The sequence below is a fragment of the Ceratotherium simum genome, chromosome 2 (assembly GCF_057802395.1).
Source record: "Ceratotherium simum simum isolate JZ-2026a chromosome 2, ASM5780239v1, whole genome shotgun sequence".
NCBI classification, from domain to species: domain Eukaryota; kingdom Metazoa; phylum Chordata; class Mammalia; order Perissodactyla; family Rhinocerotidae; genus Ceratotherium; species Ceratotherium simum.
In genome coordinates this window covers 29,100,388-29,128,004 of record NC_141901.1, presented here as the reverse complement: position 1 = coordinate 29,128,004, position 27,617 = coordinate 29,100,388, and the positions used below count along the sequence as shown (strand labels likewise).

Sequence of the window (27,617 nt, the reverse complement as noted above, 5' to 3'; positions counted from 1 at the left end):
GTTATCAGACACAATAATCTCCAGGCTTGCAGTGTCAAGTCGGAACGGCCAGTGGGCGTGGCCTGTGTCGGGCGGGGCCAATCAGCGGGCTGCAAGGCGGGGCATCGACGCGCGGCGGCGCGTTAAGCCTGGATCTATAAAGACATGGATCCATTCAAGACTCCAGGACCGCTTATTTAGAAAGTGTCAACGCATGTTTATTACCTTAATGAATTCCTAAATGTCATGCTTTCTTAGTTAATTTGGTGTATTTTGAATCCAAACAAAAGTAAGCTAGTTACTTTTAGTATAAAAAAATTATTCTATTTAAATATTAGTATGTTTTTATACAGAGCATAGTACAAAGTGCTTTGGAAATAGAGCTTAAGAAATATCCACAGCTTAATTTTTTCCCAGATATTTCTCTTGACTCCTCTCCTAAAATCATTTCATGCCTTTCACATAAACAGAAGTTACTTTTTTCCTAGAGAAAGTGAAAACTGATGTAGCATAAATTTTACTCCAAAAAGGTCTAAAAAGAGTGGGTTCGGCCCTATCAAAGAAAAAGAAGCTAAGACAGAAAGACATATAAACAGAAATCCTCAGCAACAGCTTCTTCCTTGAAGTAATGGAAACTGTTCACATTTCCTAAGTGCAGTCTTTTCCCCTGACTAGACCGTGTGTGCTTTCAGTACAAGGAAAGAGGGTGAAGGAGTGACAACAATCCAAACTGGGAGGAGGGAGCTTCACCAGATCCTGGGAGAGCTTCAGCATCTTCAAGTGTACATATTTGCATCTCTGTGAAGTCACTTCAAAGATTTTATGAGTCTCAGATCTTCTGTTGAAATAAATTGGCTCCTTTCCAACCAACATTTTAATTCAAAGCGTTCTCCAGCTTTATAGCACACTGTTAAGGAAGGACACTGAAATAACAGGATATTTTGATTTAGATGGCAACATGGTTGACAACTGAACTACCCAGAATTTGTATGCTGATAATCATGATGCTAGCATTACACATAGATTACAAGTTCAAAAAAACTGTTTATTGCTCTCTGTTGTGGTTGCTCTGTTGGGCACAAGAAAGTATGGCATAAACTGAGACACTGAGTAGGTAAAGAGAGATTAATATAACTTGACGTTTCCTCATTGCTCTTTTGCCAAAGGAAAAGTGTTCTCAGAGTTGGGCAACTAAATCAAAAGAGCCTTGTTCCAGAAAACATACAAGTCCCTCATAACAAACAAAATATTTCCTTGAGTCTCTTTTCTGAACCATGGATGTGACAGGGGACTGTAAACAGGAGCTGGTGGTTTGGAGGAGGGTCAGCTTCAGATAGCATGTCCTCCTCCCATAATCACAGTCAAGATGCAAAGAAGGGTTGTACACTCCAAGATATCCCAATGCTTCCTTGGCCACGCTGAAGCCTCTCTTCTTCCTTAAGGAGAAGGCTTCGGCATGGCCTCTCTCGTTAAGGAAGACAGGTAGAGAGGCTCCCTTTCTACCTCACAGGACTTCCCCACATCGTCTGTTACCTGCCTCATCTTTGAACCGTCCCATGCCCTTCAGCACACGGCTGTGTCTTTGGAGTCTGCTTCTTTACCTGCATCGCCCTCTCTGCCCCTGTGCCTGGCCTGGGCACACAGGTCTTAAGCTTGGTACAGACTCTAGCTCATTCCTCATCTACCATATGTTACCACAAATGCCTAACCTTGCTCCTGTGGAGCAGTGTGGTCAAAATTCCAATCTTAAAAGAGAAATTTGAGACAAATTCATTAAGAACTTCCTCCTTTTATTAAAAGGTGGTCAACAGAAAATGTATACAATTTGAGATGTACCCTGATGTTTCCAAAAAGGTGAGGATAAATGAAATTTTGATAAATCAATTCTCAAATATTGACTGTACACTTCTCATTTGATTAGGTCTGTACTCAGAAATTTTGGCAAATTTGAAAAGGGGGAGCCATCCCTGACGGTCTAGTGGTTAAAGTTTGGTGCTTTCAACGCTGCGGCGGCCCAGCTTTGGTTCCTGGTCGCAGAACCATACCACTCACCTGTCGGTAGCCATGCTGTGGTGGCAGCTCACATAGAAGAACTAGAAGGACTTACAACTAGAATATACAACTATGGACTGGGGCTTTGTGGAGGAAAGAAAGAAGAAAGGGGGAAGATTGACAACAGATGTTAGCTCAGGATGAATCTTTCCCAGCAAAAAAAAAAGGTCACCTTCTCTCTGATGCTTAAAAGAATTTAAAAGGGGGTCCTTACTCTTAAGTTAATTTGGCATGGGAAAGAAAACACATAATCACAATGTTTGGTACATTATAAGTGACTAATCAATCTTCAAAGAATGAATGAATGAGCAAGTGAATGAATACAATAATGTTAATAGGCAGAAAACAACACATGAAATGTTGACTCTTATGGGATGTGTATAGATATAGCTTTTAATGATAGTGGAAATGGTAGTCATTTGGTGACATAAAAACAGAACTTAATATTATACAGACAATGTAATCTGAAGGTACAACCCTGCAAATGTAAAGTGATATGCGAAGAGGCTTAAGAATACTAAGCACTGGGTGGAGGCTTATTTATGTCTAATAGCTTGTTTATGGAGGTAATTTTAATATTCTTTATATTTTTCTGTAATTTCTGTATTCTCAATAATGAGCACGTATTACTCTTAAAAGCAATGGTTTATTTAAAAAATGGTACAGACAGGAAGTGCTGTGAGTTCCACAGAGACGTCCCTTTGGACTGGAGTTCTTCGGGAGAGCTCCTGGGAGAGTGAATCTGAGCTGGGTTAATGCAACTTGGATGGGAAGAAAGATGGCAAAGTGTTTTCGGCAGGTAACCTGGCAGGAATGAGGTGAAATCCAGTGATATGGAATATTTTTAGGTGAACTTTTGTAAAGACAACCATTGCCCTCACAGCCTGCTGCTGTTGTGTCTGGTTATATGTGGTGGCGGCACGGCCGGCTGTGAGTCAGTTTTGCACAGCTTTTCCATCATAGACCCCACTAGTAAAGGGAAGTGAATGCATCGCCCTAAGAGCCTTGGAGGCAGAACTTAAAGCATCCCTGAAAGCACAATATTCTGTCTGATTTTATCTTGAAATGTCCTGCATTATTTGCCTTCTGCTCCCTTATCTATGTGTTTGTGTTAATATAGAAATAATGCTATTTTCCCTTCGAACTATTGGAATAATGTTAGAAAAAATGTTCTCCTAGGAAGCCATGCCATTTTCACTCAAGACTTTTGTATCGCCTTGGTAAACCAGCCACACATCCCCAGACATATGCAAACGCCCCTCTGAGAAGGATCAGGCTAGATGATTATTAAACCTTCAACAAGTAAATTACCAATTCTCAATGTTTAAAAAGCAATGCACATTTCATTTGCTTTCATAAACAGTCATGAAAAACAAGCTATTAGACAGAAGCAAAGGGAGCAAAAGCCAGACAATAAATATAGGGCTTTGTATGTTCATATCGTTTTAGGAGAAAATAGAACATAATCTGTATTTGTGTTGCTTGGAAAAACTTGAATTGCCTACATCTTGGTTAACTCTCCAATGCCTCTCCCAACCCCTTAGCTTTTTCTGTGACCACTTCCAATGTACTCTGTTGAATTTTGGATTTCTGACATGTGTGTAGATATGAAATGCCAGGTTTCTGTTAATGCACATTGATGTGGGAAAGAGGTAGGACACAAATAAAGGAAATTTACCAAAAATGTGGGGTTTTTTTTATTCTGCTTTCTACAGGAGAGGCCTAATCTCTTTCGAGGGCTTTTGATGCTGTTGTTTCTGACAATTCCCTGAGGATCTTCTGGATGGGAATTTTAGGACTCCCAGGCATGGCCAGAGTCAGGAAGGCCCAGGTGAACTGCTCTGTATGATAAAGAAAAATGAAGTTCTGAATTTACAAGAAAACCCAGAGTGGAAGTGAGGTACCCTGAGAGTGCATTAAAGGTTTGAACAAAAGGGACAAGTGTCTAACGTGAGAGAGGCCTGGAGAAAGGCTGGAACGCCAAGGCCTAAAGAGGGACCAGCAGTGAGAAGATCCTCACAGTGTGACAGGGTTCAGGGGTCAGCAAACTTTTCCTCTTAAGGGCCAGAGAGTAAGTATTTTGGTTTTGTGCGCCGCACAGTCTCTGGGTCTCTGGCATCTACTCGACTCTGCTCTTGTAGTGTGAAAGCAGCCACAGACTGTAAGTCAACGACTGGGCGTGGCTGTGTCCAGTAAAACTTTATTTTCAAGAACAGCTACTTTTCAGTTCAGTGATTTCTAATATTCAATTCTGTGTTGTGTGCCACTTGGGTTGAAGTATAATTTCCCTTTTCACCCCAAACTTTTAGCAAACAGCTAAACGTTTACTACACAACAGCTTGTGGTAAGGCTGCTGTGGATAGGTGGAATGAGGGGTAAGGAATGGGAACCAGTCCAAGTGGAGGAGGAGAGAAAGGAGAAGCAGTCACAGGAGGCTGGGTGAGGTGGAGAATTCCGTGAAAGTGGGAAAGCAGGGGAGGAGGTAAAGCCAAAGTCTGCCCAGGGTCCCTAAGAGATGCTGCACATCTAAGGGGAGCTGGAGGCCTTGGAGGCACACCCACGTGGCAAACGCTTGGGTTCCACCAGAAAAAGAAAAGCTTGCTACTTCTCAAAGGTTCACAGCATAAATGCACAAAAATATAGGGAGGCTTTGAAAAAACAGTGCCTGTGCACAGCACTGACGGAGTCATCACCCCAAATCACTGGAAACAACATAATCCAAGAAAAAACAAGGCGTGTGCAGCTCCTGAAGTACTTTCTAACTTCTTTGGTATCAATGATCTGACTAGTGCAATATCATAGTCAAATCCTGTTTCCATTTTTGATATTTCAGTTGTTGAAAACATTTTGAATTCAATATGTGTTAGGTACCTGTCATTTTCCTGATTTGTTTGCAGAGTTTGAGGATGAACACAGCTGCCTTCTGGGGATGTAAATGGATAATAACTTCTTTAGATTTTTCATCTGTATTATTGCTAAGTGGTAGAGGAAAAAAATTGGAAAATAATTATGTAAGTTTCAATCACTTCCTTAGATTTTTTTTTTTTTTTGCTGAGGAAGACCAGCTCTGAGCTAACATCTATTGCCATTCCTCCTCCTTTTTTGCCGTTTTTCTCCCCAAAGCCCCAGTAGATAGTTGTATGTCATAGTTGCACATCCTTCTAGTTGCTGTATGTGGGACGCCACCTCAGCATGGCTGGACAACCGGTGCATCAGTGCGTGCCCGGGATCTGAACACCGGGCCGCCAGCAGCGGAGCATGCACACTTAACTGCTAAGCCATGGGGCTGGCTCCCCTTAGACATTTCATCTGTATTTTCGCTAATTGGTAGAGGAAACAAATAGGAAAATATCTTAATTATATGGTTCAGTTTTGAAAGAAATTAGTAGCTTTCATTTTGAAATTTAGGGCATAATTTGCCTCAAGTTTCTGAAATCTTTGCAAGATATCTAAAAGCAAATACATAACCATATCCCACCTTTCAAGACTAATAAAAACAGATTAGAAAATAATACTAAATAATACTATCTTATACATTGTGTCAGAAGACTAAATTGCTTATAGACAAGTTTCCATGCCTTAAAGCAACACATTTCACTATTTTCAAAGAAATTTTGATTAGTAAATATTGTTTACCACAAGACTGTGACATTGAAGCTTCACAATATAAGTAGCTTTGCACCACAATCTTAGACGAGGCTCCCCTTTTCCCCTTATACTGAAGATACAAGTTCTGTTTTCTGTACAATTAATACCTACAGTTACGAGAGCAGCACTAGCTGTCATGAAGGTACATGAGAACTGATAGTAACAGAAAGTATTTAATTACTTTTAAATGTCTGCTACTCTGTGGGTGTTATTTAATAAGCACTTCATTTTACATAAATGAAATAATAAATAAAACAATACCAGTACCTTTAGATTTCAGGTATGCATTGGATTTAGAGATTTAAGAATGGAAACACAAAGAGCTAACTCACTCAACCCCTTACCAGTACCTCCTCATTACTCAGTCACTCTTTACCCACCAGGGACATTAGAAAGACAGCACCACTTGAGACAGAGGAAGACTGTGAGTCAGGAGCCAGTGTTCACAGCATGAGGAAGTGCAAACTTGAGATCCACGCATGAGGCAGAGTAGAGGGTTGTGCAGCCAGGTGGCACGGACTTCCAAGGAGCAGTGACTAAGTGGTTCCAGGAGGAATGGCCTGAAAGTGGCCGTGGATGATGAGCGGTACATGGGGTGTGAGATACCACCCTAGTGGATGCTGAAGGAATGGCTATCCAGTTGCTTAATGGTGGTTAGTGCGGACACAGGGTAATGCAGGGAGGCTTTACAGAGAGTGGATGTAATAGTGTTGTCACTCCAAGCATCATACCAGTGACATCTTTAAAGTTTTATCTATGAACAAGAAGGCTGTTTTGTATAGAAATGGGAATGGATGAGAGGCAGAAACAAGAGGCAAGGATAAATGGGCTCTGAATGGAGGAGGCCAATGGTATTATTCCTCAGTGATCAGTGCAGACTTATCTTGTTTAATGTTTATCATGAATTATTGAAGTAGTAAATAGATAGTGAAATATCAACTGAGCAGATAACAGCATGTTTGTCACTAGTGAAATGTCAAGCCAGTGAGGTTAAATCACAGAAAGAACTTGCAAGTCTGTGTGAACCGACAGGAAAGTTTTCACTAAACCTTAACATGGACGGAGGCCCTTATAGAAATATTGTAATCTTCTTATAGGTTAATTACACTGAACAGAGTACAAAAGGAGAGATTGCAACTTCTCTAGAAGAATACTCCCTCAATATACCAGAGTAGCTAAAACAAGCCCAATAAAATAGAGGGAAAGAAAAGAATACTGAAAGAAAAAAGGAAATATTCCAGATTTATAATATATGCGGTTTAGGATACTGAATTTCAGTGATGTAGAATCAGACTCCGAAATGGGCAACTAAAATTATCAATGGAGTTGCCGAATGGGTTCAAGACCTTGAGTCAGTTAATCAGGACTAAAGCCCTAACTCTTAACAACGTCCTACTGGTATGATTTTAAACAAGTCACTGAATTTCTCTGCACCTCAGAATCTTCTCTGCTTTGGGATAATCACATTGTCAGGCCTACCTACCTCACAGAGTTGCTTTGAGGACCAAAGAAGACGCTAAATGGTAAAGCATCTTGTAAACAAATATGTTAGCTGTTGCTATTCTTATTATTAATCTTGACTACTGTACACGTGAAGATCAGAAATCACTAAATAAAAATTATTTTGAGTGCCTGCAGGTGGTCCTCGCTCACAAGGAGCTCATTGTCTGGGAGGGGGATGGTGAGGACTGTAGTGGAGACCAAGACCACAAGAGATCATTTAATAGCGTGTGACAAAGCCCACTGCGGAGGAGAGGGAGGAAATGCACAGACATCCTAAATCTGCAGAACCTGAGGATTGAGGAGCCATATGAAATCATCAGTAATGTGATATAAGTCTAAAACAGACTTGCTCACCAAGTTCAGTGTCAGGATCCTAAACAATGAGCATCCTTGAAACCTGGGGTAAGTTTAGGAGAAATCAAAGACGGACTATTTGACTTGGTAGAGAGTGTGGCAGAACTCCCTGAGGGGAAGAGTGGCAGTTATATCCGTGAGAGTCCTTCAGTCTCTGGACATCACACACCCGGGAAGATTTCACTGACTGATCACAGCCCTGCTTTCTGCTGGGTCCTAGACACCACCTCAGCTGCTGACGAGTATTTGTAGCTGCTATTTCCCCTGCTAACACCCATTCCTGGCCACTTCTTTCCTGCTCCCCTCTCTCAACAGGGCATAAAACATTAATCTCCTTTTTTTTCCAAACACATAAGCAGTTTGAAGATTTACTAAGAAATTAAAACGAGACAAAAATAGAAAGAATACACACACAGAAATGATCTCACTTTAAAACCCTCCTCACGAGGCCCACTCTAACCATCCTATTACAGATTGCATCCACCTCACACCCACATTCCCAATCTGTCTTACTCTGCTCTATTTTTTTATAGCTTTTATCCCCTTTAATATAATGAATGAATGAATGAATGAATGAAGTGTGTTGTTTATAGTCTCTCTCCCTCCACTAGAATGCAAACTCCAGAACGGCAGGGATCTTTGTCTATCTTCCCTGATGGATACATAACAAGCTTTAGTACTGTCCCTGGCACAGAGAGGTGCTCAGTAAATACTTACTAAATGAAATGCGTGTGCTAAACACCACGTAAAAGTGTTACCACCAAAGGAAACATGGATAGTTTCTGAATTGTCTCCTGCATCAGAGGTAGACTTCAGCCTGCGCCCTTCCAGGCGTGGTTTCATTCTGCGTCTCCCCCAGAGCAGGCCATCTACACTCTTCTGTCTCTGTCAGTGTTTTTGGCTCTGAGATAAACTGGTCTTCTAAAGTCCTCTCCTCTCTTATATCCTGTGTCTCTCACGTGGCTTCCTTCTTCTTTACTGTGAGGACCTTTATGCGCTTCTCTTGCGGTGAGGACAGCTTGAGCTCCTGATAAGAATAATCAGTCCTCTCCAGGTAGCTGCATCTGCTTAGTTTACCAGCTTCACCCACACGAGCACAAGCACAAATGACTACACGATTAATCAGCCCAGCTGCTTCTAGAGAAGGGACTTCTGCATTCTGTTTTGTTAAGCTTAGTACCTCCTCTCTGTAATTTTTAGTTATGTGTTATTTCTAACATAAAAATAAATGGCACTTTGTTATAGCAATCCACTTATTATCCCAAAAAGTAAAACAGGCCAAAAATAAAAGTTTAGAAAATGTTTTGAAATGTTCATGGGATTACACATATATGACAGGTTTAACTGTGGCTTACTTAGATGTTTGGGAGGTTTGTTCCCTGACCTTTAAGGTTAAAGAGGATCGTGATCTTTTCCTGCCACATCCTGGTTGCCACTGCTCAGAGAGAGAATGGTTGTGCCGTGGACTTTACACTTTTAAAGAACAGGAAAAAACAGGAGGCAGGTTTAAAGACATGGAATACATGAAGAAATGGTGTGTGATCTGAGGTTATTTACATAAGACAAGATAATCATCTCTGAAGAAATAATTTTTATGAAATGGTATTGAATCTACGCCTCAGGATGACTAATAAGAGGAAATGATCTTAAATTACATGGGTGAAACAAATCCATAGCTAGTCTTGGGAATTTGATCCTTCAGTTGATTAATAAGGAATAGACTGTAGGGATGAGGAAGGAAGTAGTTGGAAAGCCGAAGGTGGAGGATCACCGTGAATATCTCTAAGAGGAAGAGAGAGTCATTTGCCCTGGGTGTTTTTAATGGGAGACTCGTACAGAAATAGAAAGGTAGAAGCCCCAACTACTTTAATTCAGCCTTAATTTCTTAAAAAGTCTAAAATTCATAAATTATAATGATACTAAATGAAAAACTTTAAGGGGAAAATGTTATTGACACAAGGACTTTTACTAACGAAAAGTATTAGGCTACTTTCATTTTTTTTTGTAATGAAGAAAAGCAAAGTGTATTTACATGTCAAGCCAAAAAATATAGAGACATTAGTTAGGAACGATAAAGATTTAACTTAAATTGACATCTCCTAATTATTTTATCATGGAATTGAGTTCCTGACTAGATTGTTTGTAAGAAGTTCTGCTGTGATATTCTGCTTTAAAAGTTTATTTTGGCATCCTCTGTGAAATTTCAAAACGTCAATTTCTGTAAAGCTTGTTGTAGGAGACTGCCTTTGTTTAGAATGTTTGCTATAGAAAACTGTTCACCTAAAGTTATAGACTGTTTCTCATGGGTATAGAATTTGCTTCTGAAGCTTGTAACATTAATCTCATTAACTTCAATCTCACTGATTTTGTTCTAATTAAACCAACTAGTACAGAAGCTGTGTGTGTTCTCTTCCCAGTCAAGAACGTTTCTCTATTTAGATCTTAATCCTTGCAAGATTTCTGCAAGTTTAAAAAGTAAATGGTGTTTATAAAAGATTTGTTTATTTTTTCAGTATCCAATGCAAAGCTTCAATTCTTCCACACTGGCAGCCTGTGACGTGTGCCAGTGGGACCCACTATCTAACTTCTAGAGGGCTGACAGGGTCTGTGTATAGAGGTCGGAGTCTGGAATGTCTCAGCAAAATTGGGATACCAACGGCCTCCTCAACACCTTTGTAAAAATTCCTTCTGCCCATTTTCCCTTTTGTATAACTCAAGTCCTTCTTAAAATTCTGAGCTTTTAAAAAATGTGTTCTTAGTATCATATATATTTCTTTTAGTGTGAGTACATCACTATCCATAATGTGCATTAAGGGCTTTCTCCATAAGAATTACTACATCTGTTTATGTGGTAGTGGGTTTTTTTTGTTTGTTTGTTTGAGGTTTTCTTTTACTTCTCTTTGGCTTCCAAGAGGAGGAAAGTACAGTAATAAACATTTCCTAGGAGAATATGGCTGTACTTAGCTTTTTTTGTGCTTTAGAGCTATCCAACAGAAAACAATGATGGGTACAAAAAAGAAGATCATACCAGAGAATGTGCCTAGGTGGTAAAACAGGTCATTAAATGCACGGAGAATATAACCCCAAGGTTTTAAACTCTGTCTTAATATCTAGTCCCACTAGAGGTTGCCAATGATTTTTTAAAATTTAACTACAAAGTCTGCTTTAAAAAACACCCGTCACAGGCTCACCTTTAATGTTTCCCCTCTGCTCCTGGTTTAATCTAGCGCATCAGTCTTACCACCATAGGGTTATAGATAAGGGGTGAGCAGAGCAGTTTTGTGACCCTTAGTCCAACAGCAGCCTTTCAACAAGTAGGTGTTAACGGCACTGGAGGTCCTGGGCTCCAGCTCTCCCTGGCCCAGTAGACGTCTCTTATGGAAGGCAGAAAACAGGAGCCATTTTACACAACAGATTCTGCTAATTCCCTTTGAAGCAAACTCTATCACAAAACTATTTCTCTTACACAGGCAGATCACAGAAATGGGCTTAGAAAATGGTCTTTGGGGTTTTGAATTTGTGCAAATGGGTGAGACTACCATCCTGAAGAAGGTTATAAACAAAAGAGGAAGTTGCATTCTCCCACCACATTAAAATAAGAAGAATGATGGTTCATTCGTAATGGTTCAAATACTATAGAGCCTTTGATAAAGGCACTCATTCTATAGGCGTATGAAGATACCAGTTTTGCCACACCATGGCCTAAATTCATCGTTATTTTCTTTCTAATTGAAACTGGAATATAAGATATTTTGATCCCTCTTTTTTACATTTCATTCACTGTAAGTGGATACTTACTGTTAAAGATGCTAGAGTTCCTCAGCAAATCCTTCATAAAACTCATCAACTATAAGAGCATCACGTGGGCCCAATAGGAAGACAAAAGCCACAAAAACATCAGCGGAGCACACAACATGATGGGAGAGGAGCTCTCAGCCAGTGACCATTCATCCTGATTTTTTTCAGTACACGATCTAAATTTTTTCTAATATAAAAAATCATTGGTTGTACTCATAAAATCTCATTTTATCTTGTACACTCTGTGAAGTCTGTTTTTTTCTTTCTAACTTAATATTTCATCATAAAAGCAGTACAATTGCAGCAGAAAATTTACAAAACAGAACAAAAGAAATATATCACCTATAATCCCACCACCCTGAAATGTTTTGGTACATTATCTTCTGGTACATTTTCCCGTGTATCTAAGTTTTTGCATAGTTATACAATAGAAATGCAAATTATGACAGAGGCAAACTAACGTAAACTATTCTAGTGGATGTATCACAGTGTAGTCCAAGATTTCCATTGTATATTTAAGTTGTTTCCAGTTTTATTTGTAATTAAACCCTTGATAAAAATGTGTGAAATATTTTTCATATTTTACATTATTTCATGAGATTGGATTCCTAGGGGGGCTAATTGGCACAAATATTTGTTTTTCTTCTCATACATTGCATAATTGTTTTTCATATGGTTTTCGCCAATTACAATGCTACCTTCAACATATGAGGATATCAGGTTCATCACATATTGCTTTTTACTGGGTGTTCACATAAGAACTTTTTTTGTTGTTGTTAATTTAATGGGCAAAACATGGCACCTTGTTCTTTTCTTTTGCATTTCTTCAGTTTTAGTGAGATTAAAAAGTTTCTAGATATTTATGTGCCAGCGTAAACATATATTTACACCCTTTGAAGCAATCCTGCATTCCAAGACAGCGTCTACACTGCTCCTCTTTCAGTGTTGTGTTGTGTTGTGTTGAACTGTGCAGAAGCAACTCCATTTACCTTAGAAATGTCATGGAGACTTTTGTGAGCAGTAGAACACAGACAAGCCGACTTGAGCTGGAGCTTTTGAGAGACAGTCTGGGTGGAAGAGAGAGAAGCTAGGTTCTAGGAAAGCAGTTGCTTCAATGAATGGAACCCTGGGGGACAGAAATGGATAAAGTGGATTTTAGGACATTTGTATGAGTGTCATATAGTGTAATCCTTCTCTGAGCCTCTTTAGGAGATTCCAATAAAGTCTTCTCTTAGTTTTTATATTATTTCTGGAGTTCACTTTATTTAGCCATCAAGTAATACTATGCTGTGTTAGTCTTGAGACAGCACAGTTAATGTGGGTTTTATGTATTCTTAGCAGCATGTTCTGGTCTTAAGGGGGAGCTCAAGATCACCCCATACTCTGAGGAAGATGTTGATATGTGTCAGGCCTCTGGCATAATTGAGCCATTGAAATAGGGGTTGCGGTGGATTTGAGTATTCCAAGAAATTCTTAATTCTGTGATGCTAGCGTTTAAAGGTTCCTTTCCCTATTGGATTGCTATTCTCTCTCAAAACTCCCTATGGTGTGTTATTTCAAGCCTGGAACACCTCTCCAATCTATTTCCCCAGCTTCCTTTTTAGGAAAGCCTAGGACTGGTATTTTGAGCAATCTGTTTTAAGCCTTAGAGGAAAATACTGTCTTTTTTCTCTGTTTTCCATGGTCTGACCTTTCTTTACCTCTTCTCACTGCAGAGTGGTAAGATTTCAAGGACCAAGATTAGGTAAGGTAAAGAGACTAGGAACAAGAGTGCAAGGGGACATGCTTTTAGTCTGGGTCTGAGTCCAGAGGGACCAAAGGAGTTCATGTGTGGTCCAGCCCAATTCCTGAGGAGTCTACACTAAAGTCTGAGTTCCAGGAATCAGCTGGTTGATAGTTATTTGGGTAATTCTAATACTTTGTCTATATCTCCTTCATGACTAAAGAACTGCTTATTGTCTGGTGTGTGGGACCTTGGCCTAACAGCTTTCCATTTCATCATGTCTAATACTGGAATTTTCTCTTTTGTTGAATTGTGTATTTAAGGTCTTCGTCCACTGTTTTACTGATAAAGTACACAGGCTTTACAGATAGGTAGGTTGCCTGGTGGGACACAGGCTATCCCATTTTGTGGTCTAGGGCAAGTTACCTAAACCATGTGTGTCTCAGTTTCTGCATCTATAAAATGGGGGTAATAAAAGGACTATCCTCTTCATAGGTTTCTGTGTGCATTAAATTAGAATCTCTGTATCTAAACTTTGGACAGTGGTATTAAGTGCTCAATATAGGTTAACTTTTACAACTATTACTACCACAACCACCACTACTGCTATTGTTATAATAATAGTATTAACCCTTCATCATGTTTTTCACATGTCTCCCATCTGTTTACTGCCTGCATATTTACTTTTTGAAGTACATAAGTTCTAAATCATATTTGTTATCCTTTTAAGATTTTCTCTATTATTCAAAGATTTTAAAAAGGTGGCCTTCTTCTAGCTGTTTGATAAATATTCTTTTTTTTTAAATTTTAGTTTTTTTATGGTTTGAGTTTCCAAACAGCTGAAAAGAGAATAGAATTTTGCTCTTATCTTCAAGAAAACCTTCCCAAGGTCTTAGTGTATATAATTAATCCTTGAACCGTTCCCTGGATCTTCATACTTGTTTATGTAATGAAAGCAAAGAGGGGTGAGCTTTCCAGTGTCTGCAGAGCCACAGAGATTCTGTAGTTTGTGCTGTCCATTCTTGGAAATAAACACAGGATAGTCACTTACCATCTCTGTGCTGGGCCTCATTTTCTCTGTCTCTAAAATTGGAGGGCTCTGAGGACAAGAAGGATTTCTGAGATGTTTAGGTTGGGGAGGGCCCTATGAGCCTGTAATGGAAACAGCTATAGGACTAACTGCTCCTTAACATTAGAACCACAGGCAGGTCTGAAATCCCTCCTCCCTCATCACAGCCCAAAGCCTAGTATTTCTAAAAAGAAAGAGAAGAAGAGAAAAGAAACAAACAAAGCAAAATCACTAATTTATAGTTTTGCAAAGTAAAAGAACCACATTTAAAAGGAGACAGTACACAGTGCCATGTTCAAAAGCAGGGGCCGAGCAGGGCTCTGATCCTGGCACCACCACTCGTGAGCTGTGAACCATGGACTAGTTAATGGATCTCTCTAAACCTCAGTGTCCTCCTCTGGAAGATGGCAAGAAGAATAATCCCACCTCATCAGATTCTTTTGGAGACTACCACAAAGAATTTTTGTAAAGACCTCAGTACCAGGCCTAGTCACACAATATTATTTTTATATCCACATTTTGTAGCTGTTGAGAATAATGCTAACAAAGATTTTTAAGTCAGATGCCATTTTGGCAAACATAGACAGGAATAAAGGAAATAATTCCTGGGGACTTGTTCCAGGGAAGAGATGAGATAAACACCTCACCTTTGGGCTTGGAGATTATAATGAGGTTCCATGTCTAGTAATTCTAGGAATTAATGCTCTTGACCTTGCTCAGTTTTCAATTTTTCTCACAACAAAATTGCTTCTAGTCTTCTATTGACCTTCTAAGGTATTTGTGAGCACCACCTGTGACCCTCTGAGGTCCTTTAGAGCTGAAATTTTTTACTAGTTAAAAGTCCATAAATAATTTAAATTGGTGTTGGATGTCAGTTGTATTACTGGAAATTCCATCTGTTCTTCCTACTTATTCAGTAGAATTGAGGATCCTTCCTTCTTTTTGTTCTGCTCTTCTCCTCCTCTGTTGATACCCATTTCATGACCCTCTCAGAAATGACCTCTCAGCCTTCTTAGCTCATGCATCAATTTTCCATGAAAACCCAGCTAGAATAAGAAATACCTCTGCAATGGTGATCAAATTGGCTCCAGCTTCCCTGGTGTGTACAGAAAGTGAAGTCCTTTCCCACCAACAGGGTAGCCTGGGTCACGAGTGTAGGTGACAGTCATCCCAGGAAGATATGCAGATGCATGTCCTCCAATATGATGCCCGTTGTGGATCTTCGGTGGATGTGGGCATGCTAAGAACAAGTTCCCCCAAAACATAAGGAAAGACATTCAGTTAGACAAAGAAATGTGAACATGCCAACACATCTATTAGTATCTCTGGCTGTTGTAGCCACAGGAGGACCCAAGGCAGGCAGGTTCCCAAATACTAAACGGTTTCTGATCCGTGGGAAGACCAATTCTCTAAATCCATACCTTTCAACCTTTATATTGGATGATCTATATTGTCTAACTGTAAACTGCCCCAGATGGGAGTTCCACCGAGATCTACAGACTACTAGTTCAACACTGCCTGTCCTCACTGGAGGATGGAGCTCGTGTGGGCAATCACAGCCACAAATGAGCCTACAGTTGTCAGGCACTGTCATTTAAAGCCAGACTAATACATAAGAGGAATGAGCTACAGAGGCCAAGAGCACAACCTTGAACTCCACTTCTCCAGGGCGTCCTGAGTTCCCTTTGTTAAAGACAAGATAAAGGGTCAAAAAAATACAGTCACTAGTTGAGCAGAACACTTAGAAGTAAGAAAAGGAGATAAATGCCTATATCAGAGTTTCTTTAACTATTTCTATGGCAGTATCAATTCTGAAGTAAATTACTGCCATCAACACGTATGTTTTGCTCTCTACCTCCATCTATCTAGTATGAAGACAACTAGTAGTAGAGATGGCATCACAGGGCATTTTGTTTGGCATTTGTTTTCAGTGCTTTGTAAATATTCTCTATAAAATCTGGGCCTCACTGATTCCACTCTCCACTCCCTCCTCTCCTCACCATCCCGCAGTCCTCACCCCAGTGGGGTCATCAAAATACCACCAACTGGGACACAGTGTGGCTCATCTAGAACCCGTCTGTTATTCACTCGACAGGTAATTCTGTGTCTGACATTCATAACATAGCCATTTTCACAAGCAAAAATGACTGTCACTATAGAAATATGGAGGTTGTCGCCTAGACATTCTGATCCATCTGGAGTGTGGGGAAATGTGCACTGACCAGCAGGACCAGAAAGTTCACAGCGAGGGGCAGGGCCTCTCCAAATCCCATTCCCTTGACTGTCACTTTTGCAGCGGATGGGTCTCTCCCCAGTGAGGTTGAAGGTCATCCCTCTGTCTGGGTGGGAGTCACATATGTAAGTAATATCTTTTCCATAGGCAATGTCTCCCAGAGAAGTTCCTGTGTAGTTCCTGTTAAGGATAGCCGGAGGATTTGGACAAAAAACATCTAGAAGGAACACAAGAGCATTAGGTCCCATTAGAGTTTCCACCAAAATGATTATACAATAATGGAGCACTTCCTCCTTCTAGAAACTCCCAGATGCAGCTTTCTCCTATTCCCCTCCTACTTCTCTCATCGCTTGTTCTTCTCTGGTCTCCTTCAGGCTCCTGACCTGCTTCTGGACCTGCCAGCAGGGTTGCCCCCCACCGCTCAGTCCTAGGCACCTTTCCTCCCTGTTGGGTGGCCTTTCCCTGGGGGTTTTGGCCACTGTCAGGGCTTGAGCTGTGCCCCATATTCTGAGGACACCTCCATCACCTGTGGGTTCCAGATCTACATTTCCAACAGTTTACATCCTTGCTACTGAAAGTATGGTGTGGGGACAAGAAGCATGGGCATTTCTTGGAAGCTTGTTAGAATCACGGACTCCCAGGATCCACTGGGACTTCCTAAACCAGGATCTTCAGTTTATCAGGATCCAGATGATTCACGCACATGTTAAAGATTAGAGAACACTAGTCTATCTGATCCATGTGGACACCCCACTGTAGTTCAAGCTCAACATTTCTAGCCTGAAGGCAGACTCTTCCTCCAAACCATGAATTTCTTCTTTGTTTTCTATCCTAGTGAACAGCTTCTGCCAGTGTATGCAGGTGGGGGATGAGCTGGGGGGGGGCGGGTCAACATCTCCACCATGTGGCTGCCTCAGAAAAAGATGATTATACAACAATGGTGCCCTGGGACTGTGTCATGAATAATTTTTTTTCCTGTGGAAAAATAAATTAGTAATATCTTGGTTTAGAAAACACTTTTCTCTATCAATTTCTGAATCTTTAGTATGTTTTATTTAAGTGGATGGTTTTGAAATTTAGGGCATATCAGCTCATCATTTCAAATGTTGACTCACTTTCCTGATCCACACTGACTTATCATTAACTCTGCTTTATTTTCTCTATAACACTTACCACTTTTTAACGCACCCTTTTAGATATTCTAGTTTTTATTTGTTTACCTATTTACTTTCTTGTTCATTGTTGCCTCCCCAAGTGGAAAATGAACTCCATGAGATCAGGGATAAGACTCTCCTGTTCAGTCCTCTCCCCACATGGAAAGTCCTGGGCCACGGAAGCCCTTCCTCAGTAAATACTGTGGACTAAATAACAGGCTGAATAAATAGTTTAGAGATGTGGGGGATAAAAGGACATAAACATCTAAGAAAGGTCACTTGTCGATGGCGAAACTAAAAAATAAATGATTACGCAAGTTTTGTGTACATTTATGTCATCTAGTTTTCCCCCACATATTCCCCACAAAAGTCAACACTGGCATTAAACTAGTGACTTATGGATTAGTCACATAAACACATGATGTATAAGACCTATAAGACTCCTTTGAAATTCTTCCAACAAAGAAGTATTTTATCAGTAATTTACTTAAGATCCAGACAACAGGTGATTCTGAAAGGGAAAACACACTGGCAAAAAAAAAAAAAAAAAAATAAGGGGAATATCCAGGCTGCATAGTTGTTCCTTCTACTCATGCTCACAAACAGGAACACTGCTGCTCCAAAGGTTTTTCATTCCAACAAAGACACAGTGACTAGCGGAGCTGCCTTTTAATTGGAACCTGAAGAATACAGGAAAATAAGGGGGACAGATGGGTGAGCAATTCCCATCTCTCCCTTCATCTCATCACTGATCCATGCTCAGCTTTCTCACTTCAGCCTAAATACCATTTGGTTCTTCGGTTCAGGCCCAGCTAAAAGTCTCAGTTCATTAGGGACCTGAATTCAGTAGCGGGCAGAAAATCAGACGCCAAATTATTCTAAAGAATCACAGTATCCTATGATGGGCAAAGCTATCAGAACTTGTACTCTTAATAGTCATACAGACATCATAGCCCAGTGTCACCTACGGAGGTCACTGAACACAGGCTACACTCCATCCTGTTCTCTAGCCCCACACCCATCTCTCACTGACAGTTCTCTGACACCTTACTTATTCTCATTAGTGGGTCATGAGGAAGAACAGCTCTCGATCTGGGTGAGCAAAGCAGAGAACATCTGGAAAGAGAACAGCAGTGTTCTTCTTGCCACGACATTTGCAATGACCAGAAAGAGGCTCACAGGAGCATAGAGAACCAGATGTTCTAGGAAAAAAAGAGGGATGAGAGGAGGAGTCTTTGTCACCATGAAAGGCCCAGCTTATTAATGGATCCTGTTGTCCTTCTGAAATCTGCTGATCACTATTGGGTGGTAGGCTTTGTAAATGTCAAAGATTCCTTGGAAATTATTAAAAATAACTGCTGTATTGCCCAATCTTGGTCCCTCCTACAGACAGATAGTGCAGACCACCACCAGTACTAGATGCACATAAACATCTAATAATACTACCTGAAACTATCACATTGGCCATTGCGATCCCAGTGTCAAAGACATTACTGATGTGAAGATATGTGATTGGATTAAAAATACTTATCCATACACTGTTACAAATTCCAATATTGATTATTTTTAAGTTTCCTGAAACAACTCTTGGCTGACTTTTACCACACTGCAAACAAATTTTGTCTTATACATCAACCTTTTTACTAACAAATTTTCCAGAAAATTACATTTTCCTGCCTTAAAACAACTCTTTATTCATTAACTTCAAGTTCCAACTGTGAATTCAAGCTCCGTGTCTATATTTATGTTTGTACTCGAGATTGAATTATATGTGCCATTTTCATTATCTCCTAATAGTGGTGACACTGAGTCCTTACCCTTATTTCAAAACTACCCAGAAATTAATCTCCCTGGGTACTTCTTTTCTGTAGGTCAGCCCCACTTTTTAGATTAATCCCGGAACCCAAGAGAGTCACTATCCAGCACTGAGTCCCTGTTCTCTATTCCAGGTCACGCTTACCCCTCATACAAACGAAGGACACTTTTGCCCCAAGCTGGAAATTAAAATGTGGAAAGAGCACATAGCCATTAGGGAGTTGGTCCAGGAGGTCAGTACATGATTTTACTAGGAAAAAAAAAATAGGAGTAAGACTGCCATGTAAAGAATAAAGAGATCATTGATCTGCAAACCAGACAAGAGTGTAGCCACCTGCACATCTGGGGGCTGCAGGGCTCAAGTCTCCCTGGGGCGTACAGCGCAGAGAAGCAGCCCCTCTGAGATCATAGCCAGGCTCACAGCCATAGAGCACTTCCTGCCCAGGGGAAAATTCGTCCTTATTGCTTGGGGTGTGCTTACCATGTGGAGTTTCTGGAGGCAGCTGACATACTGTGGAAAGAACAGGTCCAAAGTACCTGTCAGTTATGGGAAAACATCTTTTGCTATATCCTTTGCCTGCCAGGGAGCTTAAAAATCCTCAATTACAGAGTATAGATTTTAAAAGAAAAGATCTGGTGGTTCAGTACCCACATTTTATTGATAAGCAAACTTAAGACCCAGTTCAGAGCTGTGACTAGAACCAGGGTTTCTCTGACACCTTATCTGTGTTAATTCTACTAAAATGTTCCTAAGGCTGCAAGCAGAGTATTCCTTTTGCTTTCGGGTACTGGCTGTCCAGTACAGAGCCGTGAGTGCTGGTGGCTTGTTCTGCTCTTACACTTCCTAGAAAGGTAGCCTTTCTGGAAACCACAAGTGACACCTTTGCCCAAGTCTCATCAAACAGACCCGCTCACCTAGCTCACTGTACAGTCAGTCACACGTCCCTCTTCATTTTTCCTCCCTGCTCCTCTTTCAGGACTGTAAGCCTCCTCTCAGTCCCTATGTGCCAGCGTGGATTCTTCCCACTCCACTGCTAAGCCAGCCACTTCAGCACAAGAAGACAAGAGAAGCCATCAAGAACAAAATTCCCTTAAAAGATAAAGGCTATAGAATGTTTGAAGAGAGAACATATTGCTTAGAGCATATTTTGACTCAAATTTTGGCAGCCCCCATCCATAGCCCAATTCATGTGTGCTCAGGGCATCAGAACACGTTTGAGTCTCAATCTGAACCATATATACAGTCATGAGTCACTTCATGACAGGGATACGTTCTGAGAAATGCGTCGTTAGGTGATTTAGTCATTGTGCGAACATCACAGAGCGTACTTACAAAATGAGGTCCGTCGTTGACCGATACATCATTATGCAGCACTTGATTGTAAGTGAATAAAAATGAAAAAAATCTTTGCTTGTATTTGAGCAAGTCATTTCCCCTTTCAGAGCCTCAGAGTTTTCAGTAATAACATGGAGGAGTTGGAACAGAATGAGGGAAGTCTAAGGCCTTTTTAATCCGATTCTATCGTTTGGGTCCCAGGGCTCATTTGCCTACTGACCCCCTCCAATGATAGATCTATGTCACTGTTATCATACAATATATTCATCGTACATTTCACTATATATTATCATTAGGCTCTGCAATCAGAAAGGGTCTTGAATTCCAGGCCTCATTCTGTTATTTACTAGCTCTGTGACCTGGGAAAAGTTATTTAACATTTCTAAGACTCAGATTTCTCAATGTAAAATGGGGATAAGAATGGTTCCTGCCTTATATGTTTGCTCTAAGTATTAAATTAAACAATGCGTATAAAATGTATGTTTTACAGATGACAGAGTGAACCATTACTTTTTGACAATTATTACTGTCAGAGGTAACATAGAGTTAGAGTTATGTTTAGAGTGTTTATAACAATTTCATCATCCTTGAGTGTACACACTCACACACACATCTTCCTTAATTTCAACAGCTCTTATCATTTACACTCCCCCACAAACCCCCAGCAGAGTCTCAGTGGATGAAACTCACCCCTGGAGCAGCTTGGCAGCTCAGGCACCCGTGGGTTGTTGGCCCGGCACTATGGGGCCCTGTCATGACAAAGCCAGACTGACATCTAAATCTCACAATCTCATTTAAGGAAAATAAACTCCTATGTCCTGATACTCTAATTCCATTTTCAACTTCTGGAGTTGTGCGTTAATTAGCAGAAATACACTGAGGAGGAGGGCTGCTCCAGACACCAACTTGATCATCTTTGGTGGTACAGGATATCGACTCTTCTCCCACGAGGTCAAACAGCTTTTCTCCACTTGGCCCAGTGAGACACCAATAAGTGACCACTGTTGCATATTGGAAAGCACTTCTGTTGCTGCTGTAGTAGTCTCCATTGGATATGGCTCGGGGTGGCTCACAAGATATACCTGGAGAAAGGGAGAGTGTGGTAACAACAGCTTAGCTTTTAATTTTTTTAAAAGACAATTTATCTTTTAGAGCTCTTTGAGGTTCAGAGTAAAATTGAGGAGAAGGTACAGAGATTTCCCATATACTCCGGCCCCTACACATGCATAGCCTCCCCCATTATCAACGTCCCCCATCAGAGTGGTACATTTGTTACAACTGATGAACCTATATTGACACAGCATAATCACCCAAGTCTATAGTCTTTATCTGGGTTCACTCTTGGTGTTGTGCATTCTGTGGGTTTGGACAAATACATAATGACATATATCTGTTATTCTGGTATCAGGCAGAGTGTTTTCATTGCCCTAAAAATCCTCAGTGCTCTGCCTGTTAACCCTACCCCCACCCCAAACCCTGGCGACTACTGATGTGTTTACTGTTGTTCTGTTTTCGTGAATACTTGTGAATACAATGAACACAATTCATTGTAGGAAATTTATAAAGTATGGAGAAAAAAAAAGAAAAAACAATAATGGTCCAAAAATAACTATTCTTAACAACTTAATGTATATAATTTCAGATATTCATGCATGTGTTTCTATGGATTTATGTTCTACAGTGTCATATGTGGAGGCTGAATAATATTCAGGCATGTAGGTACATAGATCTACTGTCTATTTCCACTTGGATGAGGCATCTCAATCTCTAATTCCTCGCGGTACACTTTATACCTTTTTTAAAAATTTATCATACCTATTTTTAACAAGCCTTATTTCTTCCATTAGCTATTTTCAAACCATGCTGAACATTTAGATCTTTAACTTTTTCCACTGTCATAAATATTGTTGCATTGAGTGTCTCTGGACCAAAATCATGAGAAAATTCCATGATTATGTTCTTAGGATAAATTCTGGGAAATGGACTGGGTGGGTCAAAGGGTATTTGCATTAGAAGTTTCTGCCCACTTTTATTGCCATCAACTTTGTGTGTGATACTGATTTCTTCACAGCCTTAACACTTCACCAATTTGCAATCAGTCATTCTTCCATGTTTCTCAAAATTTTGAGGTTCACAGTATAATATCCCATTGACAAGATGGACGGTTACCTAATCAAGAACAAATACAACTAGGGCATGAGCCTGGAAGAATTTGAAGGACGAATAAAATGCAGAACGACCAGAGGCTTGGGGAAATTGCTAAGAATTATATGAGTAAGAATAATAAGGAAGGAAGCAATCTACTTCCTGGAATTGCAATGTGCTATTATGCAGTGGCAGAGACAAATTTAATTTTCTTTAAAATCTTTTAAGTTTAGTCACTAGGAGAATGATCTTCATACTGGAAAGAGTTTACTATCAAAACACAAAGTAGGGCAATTTTACCTGAGTTCAAGTCCACATTTTCAGGTAAATTACCTCCTAAAATAGAGAAACACCAGAAGAACTATGTAGCACATGACTCCAATTTTCAAATATCTGAGAGATTACTCTGTGCGAGATGGATTGAATTTCTTCTCTGTAATTCCAGGGGCAAATATGGATCAAATGGAGGGAACTATGGGGAAAAGTATTTCAACTCACTCTCACAAAGAGGTGCATCCTTATCCCAAGTGACATTATTGCCTGAAAGGAGACAAGCAGCAGATGGGAAGCCAATGAGTCGATACCTAGAAGCAAAGAACGAAAAATGATTATACTCTACACATATTTCCCACTTAACTTACCATGAGAAAATAATATCAGGTAGATGTTACAAATTACAGGACAGATTAAAACCTGGGGGACCTCAAGAAAGAAACCCCATCTCCATCTGCAAATTAGTCCTTTATTTCTAAGGACAAGCTTAAATTCTTCCCTCTTTAACCTATCTTCATTCCTAGTCCCTCACAACTCAATGCAACAATTCTCTTATTTATAATGGGACATTTTTGTGCTTGTCTTTTAGAAACCCCACAGAGTTGTTTTATCCATGTGTACTTCCATCCAGGAAATTATTAGCTCTTTAATTAGCATAAATATCTTATTGATATATATATATATACACTCTCTAGCGCCTTGCCTAGAGACTTTCAAGCATGGGGTGCTCAAAAAATATTTGTTGATTGATAAAAAGAATGATCACTTTACCCTGAAGATTCAGTAAATGAGAGCCAGAGGAAACACCTAATCATCTCTACACCTGAAATGTAAAAAGTAGGAGTACTTACTCACTGTGCCATAAAATCATTCAAAGTATGCCACAAAATTTGGAACATTTCATCATCATTTATTTTTTAAGTATCTATACTGTTACTGTGACAAATGTCACAGAGGATGCTCAGCTAAGGTATTCACATGTTCCAATGTACAGCAGGGCTAAACTTGATCAAGTAAAAGCTAAGGGGTATAGTGCAATGTCATATGACAGTGAGGTAGGTAGTGGAACAGCTAAGAACTTTGCCTCTTGATTACGTAAGACATGTGATCAGGGCAGTAACCATTTCTACTTGAGACTACTAGTATCTCCAGTATCCACTTCCCTCTCCTTCATTAGTAACAGAACCCTGTGTTTTTTACTGGGTCAATGGTCACCTTCAATTAACACTTTATTTCCCAGCCTCCCTTACAGCCTGGGATAGCCATGTGATCATGTTCTGGCTAGACAGATTTTACTGGGCTATCTTTAAAGGGATGGGTGTTTCCTTCTGTCATTCTCCCTCTTTCTGACTGGAGTTTGGACCATGCGATGAAATGGAGAGTCAGATGGAAGGATCCCAGGTTTCTGTGGATCATGGAGCCACCATATGAGCCTTGGACTACCCATAATTCTTAACCCGAGAGAGAAGTAAACTACTATCTTGTTTAAGTTCCTGTTATTTTGTGTTTCTCTGTCGTTTCCAGCTTAACCTAATCCTAACTTTCATACCAGTTCTTCCTAAAACAGTGACATAAAGATGATGGGAACAGATGTGGGTACAGCAATGACAGTGAATATTTTTGTAGACACATTGAGTCTCTTTTATATTTAAGTAGTGATTGAATTTTACTTAACTGTTAACTTTTCTTTTGCTTATGTTTTAAAATCAATTCAAGTGTGACAGCAAAAATTTAATCTTCAAAATTTCTGCAAGCAAACAAGTTGAGACTCACTAGAGTAAGGAAGAAGTTAATAATCCCTCTACTACGTGTGTGTTTCCTTCTGCCTGTCTCTTATCATACATTTAAAAATTGCCTTAAGGGCACCAGATCATGGATGTCTTCTGACTTCTGACATTATAGAGGTTGCCCTTAGCATGCTCACTATGACTAATCTAGAGAATTGGAGTAAAAATGCGAAGCAGTTTCCAGCCTATGTATACCTTCAAAAAACTGTGAATATTTTTCAAGGTGTTTAATAAGACATGAATATGCTGCAGTAGTGCTTATGTCGTCCTGACCTGATTGCCCATCTCTGTGAGGTTCTTTCATTGGAGACTACTTCTTAGCTCCCTTGGGCGTTAGAAATTTGGGTAGCCATGAAGCTAAATCATTGTCCAAGAAGAGTCATAAGATTCTTTGCTTATAAGCAACATACACACTGTGGAGAAGTATGATGAAACATATAGAGCTCATTAAGTAAGATCCTAGATGGGAGAATCAGGGGCTGGGAATGGTGCCATTTCTATCTTTTCATTTTGTTCATGCGTTTTAAACTATTTTGCAATAGAAGGAATCTATGAAAACATTTAATAGGTTGCAAATTAATAAAGGTAGCTCACAGATATGATTCTGCAGCAGGCGTCATTTTTTTTAAGTAATTTAAAATCGAATTTTACTGGATTATGGAAGTTAACATGTATTCATTCTAGACCAACTTGGAAGTCATGAATAACCCAAAGATCAAAAAAGTCACCATCCATATTTATACCACTAATTACAGTTAATTTTTTTCTATGGATCATTCTAGTCTTTTTATCTAAAAATACGCATGTAACCCAGACGTCAACTGGGCAAGAGCTGATTAAATGGGACACAAGCACCAATTCCAGATCTGTAAAGTACAGATTCCCATCTGCCCTCACCACCCCTCCAACCAGGAGTTCTCAGGTTTCTTGGGGCTGACTTCCTCATGTTGCTCTCGGTTTCTCCACCTCTGTGTCCATGTCTGCTGGCTCAGGGTGGTATGCATAATATTCAGCTGCAGAGCCAAAGCCCTTTGTGGATTTCTGTAAAAAAATCCACTCACATTTAAGTATTTTATGACTTCATTTCCTTTACTGAAGATTTGGAGGGGGTCATATTTTGAAGAGCGTCTCCAGCCATATTTTTGGCTCCTCTTTCCAAAGCCTCCCTCTCTGGAATACTAAATACCTTGCACCTATCTGTCACAGAACTGTTCTACCTATATTTATTCCCCACTTTTTCTTCAACTGGTTTCCCCCACAACTGCAGTTTTTTTCCTAAGAGGATGGGTAAAATTTCCACCTCTTTAAACCTTTATACAACTATAGTTACAGTTTAAACCAAAATGTTTAAACTCATCTTGTATGTGGTTTTATAACTTCTTTAATAATTATAGACTATATTGTGAAATATTTCTTCATTAGTATTTATTACTCCACAACATCATTTTTAGTGGCTGTTTGTTGGTTATTACTTGAATGGGCCATCATCTATCTAATTCCCTGTTATTGGAAATTAGTTTCTCATTTTGACTGTTAGGAAAAACACTACAATGCACATTCTTGTACACAGGAAAAGAAATGAGACTGAAACTGCACTGACCTCAAAGACTTCAAAGAAAGCTTGAGGACTCAGATCTTAAGGGCCACCCAAGGGAGAAGATTTGTAGATTTGGGTGAAAGGCTATGCAAGGCTTTAAGCCTTTTGGTACATATTTCCAGATTGCCCTCCACAAAACTTTGACCATGACCTACTAGTAAGTCATGGCAGTGCACCTTTCTCTGTGCCTATATTACCACAAGGTTTTGTCAATTTGCCAGCCTAATAGGCAAGTATGACATTCCATTTTAAAAGAGTATTTCTCATATTACAAGTGAAGCTAAACTTTTCCATATGTTTATTTGACTTGTTCCATTTTTCTTTTGTACATTATCTATTCATAACTTACCATTTTTCTATTTGGGTATTTACTTTTTATAATTGATATACAAGACGTATTTTTATGTTTTTCCCATTGGGTGTTCATCGTTAAATTATTTTTGTATGTACAAAGGTGTTTTTTTGGGGAGTATTCAATTTGTCAATCGTGTCCACAGTAGAATTTTTCCTTACTATACACCTATGGAGGTTTCAAATCAAAAACATATTTGTCTATATATTCATCTAGTTCTTTTAGGTTTTATTTTTAACTTTAAATTCTTAATCCACGTGGACTTTTCTTTGGTGTATGACATGAGGCTGGGATCTAACTTGTCTTTTTAGATGTTTGCCTTATTAATGAATAATTCAGGTTTTCCATGCCTTGAAATGCCACGTTTATCACTGCCATATTCTTACAACAACTTGTGCTATTTCTTGGGCTCTGTGTTTTGCTCTATGGATCTATGTCTCTATTCCTACATCATACCAGTTATTTTATTCTCTTAAATAAATTTTAGCATCACTTCTCTTTTGTAATATGTTCTGGTAGTAAAGACCCCTCTTGTTACTATTTCAGTTAAGTACTAAATTCTTGTTACTAAATTTTGTGGATCAGTCACATGACATGTACAATCATCTTGTCAAATTAAAAGAAGAATGTCGTTGGAACTCTGATTGGAATTGCATTAAATATGCATACTAATTCCGAGATAATTAACATCTCCACAACATTAAGTCCTTTTTTAAATAAAATTTTTATTCTCCATTTCTTCAAGTGCTTTTTTTTCTCCCCCAAAAATGTTCAAATCCTCTACTTACATGTCCTGCAT

The 27,617-nt window shown here is 39.6% G+C and overlaps 1 protein-coding gene across 1 annotated transcript; it reads right to left on the bottom strand.

Moving 5' to 3' along the window:
- Positions 1-34: 34 nt before the first annotated feature.
- LOC101389269 (complement receptor type 1-like) lies at positions 35-27,617 on the bottom strand. The gene is given in 12 exon segments (XM_087436586.1): positions 35-134; positions 8,496-8,723; positions 16,144-16,576; positions 18,114-18,193; positions 18,468-18,477; positions 19,483-19,578; positions 19,663-19,839; positions 21,355-21,405; positions 21,408-21,746; positions 23,308-23,393; positions 25,779-25,910; positions 27,607-27,617. Coding segments are annotated over 12 exon segments (1,743 nt in total).